The sequence below is a fragment of the Terrapene carolina genome, unplaced genomic scaffold (assembly GCF_002925995.2).
Source record: "Terrapene carolina triunguis isolate 2854851 unplaced genomic scaffold, T_m_triunguis-2.0 Scaffold62, whole genome shotgun sequence".
Taxonomy (NCBI): Eukaryota; Metazoa; Chordata; order Testudines; family Emydidae; genus Terrapene; species Terrapene triunguis.
This window is the reverse complement of record NW_020664413.1, coordinates 10,810,543-10,816,167: the sequence shown is the minus strand read 5'-3', so window position 1 is coordinate 10,816,167 and position 5,625 is coordinate 10,810,543. Positions and strand designations below refer to the sequence as shown.

The 5,625-nt window shown below is 41.6% G+C and overlaps 1 protein-coding gene across 5 annotated transcripts in view; it reads right to left on the bottom strand.

The window, feature by feature from the left end:
• Positions 1–5,625, bottom strand: part of KALRN (kalirin RhoGEF kinase) — a 716,112-nt gene that overhangs the window by 60,450 nt on the left and 650,037 nt on the right. For all 5 annotated transcript variants that reach the window (XM_026647403.1, XM_026647404.2, XM_026647406.2 and 2 more), the window contains 3 exons: positions 4,710–4,776; positions 3,318–3,421; positions 512–581 (listed from right to left, as the gene is read on the bottom strand). In XM_026647403.1, the coding sequence (XP_026503188.1) occupies positions 512–581; positions 3,318–3,421; positions 4,710–4,776 (241 nt within the window). The remainder of the gene's footprint in view (positions 1–511; positions 582–3,317; positions 3,422–4,709; positions 4,777–5,625) is intronic.

The window sequence follows — 5,625 nt, the reverse complement described above, 5'->3', positions numbered from 1 at the left end:
GAAGCCGGTAGCGCTCGGGCAGCCCTTTTCGCGTGGCTGCGAGGGAGGAGGGGGAGTTAGGGTGGGTACTTTGGGGAAGGGGCTGGGAAGGGGCGGAGTTGGGGCGGGGCCAGGGACCCATGGAGTGTCCTCTTTTTTAAATTTTTTAAATATGGTAACCCTAGTGATGCATCTCTTTTATTGGACCAGCTTCTGATGAGGGAAGGGACAAGCTTCCAAGCTTCAGAGCTCTTCCCCTCAGTCTGGAGAAAGTAAGCAGAGTATCTGAGCTATATACATGCTCAGTCCCTCCAATCCAAGTAGCAAATTGGGGGAAGGGGGGCACACACTGCCTCTGGTTTTATGATTTAGGGAAACCCAGCCATTCAGTAGCTGAGGAAACAAAAGTGTAAGCCTTATTTTATATCTGGATTAAAAATGTTAATACATGAGCATAGCAAATCAATATGGTCAAACTGAATTTAGAAGGAAGAGACTTTTTTGGAGAAAATCAGAACGTAGAAACACTCACATGTTTTATAAAAAGCTGTGCTAAACGGTCATGTTCCTGGAGACATTTTTCCAGTTCAGCCAGGAAAAAACTGAAAGTAAAGAAGATAAGCGATTCAGAATAGTTTCCCCCTTCCAATCCCCACCACACCTCTCCCCCACCCCCCATAATCCAATCACAGCTAGAGAATTCCACAATAACTGAACAAGAGGGGGAAACTTGGCTTTTTCCTTTAGGTTCAACATGCACCTATCAAAACATTGTTGGGATGGTGGGGGCAGAAGGCAGAAACTTGAGGGAAAATCAGTTCTTGGATTTTAAAGTGTTCACTTTTACTCTGTTCTGTGGTTTCCATTAGAGATGGTTGAAAAATGCCAAGAGACATTCTGCAGACGTTTGGAGTTATTCCCTCCCCCCCCCCCCCCCCAAAAAAAAAACAATTTACCAGAAACTGCTTCTGAAAATTGAAATAATAAAAATGTTCAGTTGGATAAGACCCATGAAAAGTTTTGACCACATTGAAAACTTCTGTAGAAACCTTCATTTTGTCCAGGGGTGGTTCCAGTAACCAGTGCAGCAAGCACGTGCCTGGGGCGGCAAGCCCCGGGGGGCGGCCTGCCGGTCCCTGTGAGGGCGGTAGTCAGGCTGCCTTCGGTGGCATGCCTGCGGGAGGTCCGCTGGTCCCGTGGATTCGGCGGCAATTCGGCAGCGGGGACGCTGAAAGCGTGGCACCAGCAGATCTCCTGCAGGCATGCAGCCAAATCCGCGTGGCCCAGCGGACCGCCCACAGGCACGCTGCCGAAAGCCGCCTGACTGCCGTGCTTAGGGCAGCAAAAACCATAGAGCCGCCCCTGATTTTGTCTAAGGCTATTTTTAGTCACTAAACATTTGGACTACAAACTTTTGACCAGCTGTAGTTAGTTATCAGTGTGTAAGTATATGACAAACCAATATTTACATTGACCTGCACCTTTGGAGACCTCTAGCTTGAATCCCTGCTAAGGAATTTTATTTAGATGCCTAAAAATGAGCTTTGTTTAGGTGCTTTGTTTCTAGAGACCTTTATAGTTTTTAACAGCCTTCAAAAGAGGTAGAACCTCCTTTCCCAGCAGCTCTCTTAATGTTGAGCAATTTCCAGCTTGAATGCCTTCATGGATCTTAACTGCAGATGCCTGGCATGGGGAGAAGCATTGTCTGAAGTAAACAGGTCCTGGCAAGGTCCAGGGCCTGCAAAGGAAGATTCACTTCAGAGAGCCGTGCATGAAACTAAACATTTCAATGAGGTACCCGGTAAGTCTTGGAGGTTCAAGTTCCAACTAATAGTGTTTTTAAAAAGCAGAAGGGTCAGGAGTTTGATCATCAACCCTCCCTTTCACTGCCCTCAGCTAGAGGAGAATCATCACAACTAGAGATTGTGTAAGTGGTTAAACAGCAAAAGCAGCAGCACAAAGAGAAGGCCTAAAACAATGCGGTGCTGGCCTGTGACTGGGGTCCCTAGAGTCTATGGTAATAAAAATAATATTAATAGTAGCAACAGTAGAACTGGTGAGGAGCAAGGACACTGCACAAACTCAGCCAGATGGAGGTCTATAGCCGAAGAGACCTATAACCACTTATACTTTGATTTTACTTGAGTTTATACACACTTTCTCCAACTCTACAGAAAGAGTGCAGGTGTTAAAAGATGCAGATAGAGTTAATGCTATCTTGTGCCAGACTCACAGGTCAGGGATATGCATTTCAAGAATTCCATTACAAGAAGTCAATAGAACTATAGATAAGAAATCATTAACACAAATCTAAATCCATTTGCTTCTACATGGGAGTTTCATTAACAATACAGAAGATCTAGAGGAAATCTGACCTTATTTAGAAAGTCTGGAGAACACTTGAATAAATGTCTGAATTCAATATTCTAATCAGGCACCTTGCAATGGGTAATTAAAATAGTTGGTTGAAACTCAATTCAGTTAAGGCAAGCTCTGCAGCAGCAAGCTGTAGCTGCTGAAATGTTTATGAATGCCAGAGTTGAAATGCACTTCAGAGTCAATGAGACGATTGTTCTCGTAGGATTTAAAAAAAAAAAAAGTAGAAGGTGGCAATGGCTGTCACGTTCAAGGTTAAAAGCAAGATGTTGCTCACATTGTAAATAAAAACCTATTTCTGGGACTTGAAATAAGCAATCTTGGGCAGATTTCTGGGGGCTAGTGTCCAGCAACGTACCACCACCCTGAGGAATTTCAAAACTGTGTTTGACCCAACTTCTATGTTTGGCTAGAAAACATGGACTGATGCAGCTTTTCACCTACTGTTTTCCCTTTTCACATACGTGCACCATTCCTCCCACGTCCATGTCCAGTTTAGCCTGTTTCTACCATTCCAGTCTGAATCTTGTTTTATTGGGACACGTCGCATGGGCTGATTTTCAGAGGTACCGAGCACCCACAAATCCAAGTATCAAAAACTCTAAATTAAACCCAGTCAGATTGAGTGAAAATTGAACCCACTTATTTTATAGGCCTACCATCCAATGACATCAAATTGTCAACTTCAGGAATCTCAAGCATCAAGATTAAGACCGCATTTTAGAACCGAAATAAAAAGCTGTTTTCAGCAGGCACTAGCACTTTCAGAGGGTACCTCTGAAAATCATGCCATTTTTATTTGGAGCCCAAAGCTTGCAAGTTTGGACCTCAATGACTTGCACAAAGTCCATTCAAAGTAAATTTGGTAGTAGAGCCAGGTATAGAACCCAGGCACCCTGGTTTCCAATTCTCTCTCCTTTGCTGAAGTACACTTGTCAACGATACTTAAAAATCCAACTTACTCCTTGTGCCAGTCATAAATCTGGTGGATATTGCCAAATACAATCTTGTCTTTCCCTTTCATATCTTCAGTAACCCCTTTTTCTTCTATTCTCTTCATGAAGCCCTGTAGTATGAAAGAGCAGTGATTAACTAATAACCCAGCGGAAGAATAATAATTATATGTTTGTTTTTCAGGACAAGCACAAAGTTACATGCCATAACTGGTAGAATCCTCTCTCTTTAGAAGAAAGCCAGGTACTTAAAATACATATGCAGTTTAAAACCAGACACACCCCTTATATTTTAAATTACACACTTTGCTTAAAAGAAAAAAAAAAGCTAAAGGGATTTATTCTGCAACTTCTCAAAGGTTTGTACAAATCTATTGTACTGTCACTAAAGTGACAAGTACAATTAAAAGTTATAAAAGTTACATAAGTGGTGTGTCCAAAATTCTTGGGTTCCCTGATAAGTGCAAGAAGCCAACTTTGCACAGATAAGATTCTTTTCATTTAAAGAAAAAAAAAAAAGTGTACTTCTTGGGTGCACAAAACCATGTAGTAAATTTAGAGTCACAAATAGGATTTCTCACTCCTTCTGAGCATTCCATTTGAGTCTCTGTAGCATTACAAATGTCCGTTTACATTTGCCTCACACTTCACTATCTGAGTAAGAGAACTCTTGAGTTTTAAAAGCTTGGAAGCCTTTGAAAGCCACCACTAAATTGTTTGGAAGCATTCACTGAACTAATGAGTTTGCAAAAAGATTTCCCAAGAGGTCACTTGTTTTCAGTGCCTTTGTTTTTTGATCCTCACCTTGGAGCAACTAGTGTTGTGTGCGCTGAACACCTCTGGCATCAGTATCTAGGTATCGATAGGGCACTCAAAAATTGAAGCATCCAAAATTAATGGATGCTCTTGAAAGTGTGGGACAAAGAATAACTTTGATATAGTTCCTTTCATCCCAAAGTGTGTTACAAACAAAACTCAGCTGCTACATATGGGCCCTGAGACAAAGATTGGATCAAGATACCAATTTTTAGAGGTGTTCAAATCTGGAATTTTGGTTTGGGCACTTCTCTAAATAAAAAGTTAGTGCCATTATTAATCAGTTCCAATTTCAGGTAGGATCTCTGTCTAATAGCAACAGGAGAATACAAGAAGTGCAAGAAGAAAAATCTATTTATCTGGAAGACTATACTACAGCTGAAAGGATCTCATGTATCACAACCCAAGAGAAACAAATCAGCCAAGATAAGCCTTTGCACACTTCATTGTAGGTTTTAAAATTTAGTATTTGAAAACATTTCCTTTAGGCACTTTTTAGCACAGTATCCAGTTAGTAGGACATCCTTTTGCCGATTTGAGCAATTACAGCCAGAGTTTAAAGATATTAAATGGACTTTAACTCACCTCTACCACAATTCCCAAGTCTTTGACGTAGTCCTTCTCAGTCTGCACCAGCTCATTTAAGACAAACCTAGATTAAAAAATAGCTGCATCATTTCTCAATACGAGTTACTGCCTCCAGCATACACACACAGTTTCTAACCAACAAAGACTACAGCCTTATTCCAGATCACATGACCTAGATCTCCCTCAACTCAGCTTCATGCATAGGTTCTGGAACAATTTTTAGAGTGGGGGTGCTGAAAACCACTGAACCAAAACTGTAAACCTTGTATATGATGGAAACTACTTCAAACCAGGGGATGCTGCTGCACCCTCAGCACCCCTAGTTCCAGCACCTATGGCTTCATGGCTCAATAGTTATTGTCTTATGAAAACTTAACTCTGTCAGTTCAGAACATTCTTCATCTGTGCCAGAGGTGGCTGAAATCCTTTTCACCAGGGTTTGTTTTTTTTAAATCCTGGGGTAAAGACAATCAGTTGGTCTGATTACATAGAAAAAAACCCAGTTACTTATTCTAAACTGTCATTCGAGAGGAGGTTGCACACATGTATTCTACTTCGGTGACTAAAACAATACCCATAGGAGGGGGCTCCGAGTCTATTTAGATAGAGAAACCAGTATAGCTTTCCTAAAATTAGCATCAGAGCTTGAAGCAGTTGTAACTGCATAGTTCGGACTGAGTGAAGGGGTGCACAAAGGACCACATAGTCCTACAAATGTCCGGTATAGGGACATCCTTTAGAAAAGTCGCTGAAGTAGCTTGAGCTCTGTAGAGTGGGCCGACAGTCACTGTGGAGCACTGTTCACTACCCCTTCTGCACTTGTAATATAGGAAGTAGTAATCCACCTGGAGATTAGATGTACTGCGACAGCTTGACTTCTCATCCTGTCAGCATAAGAAATAAAAAGAACAAG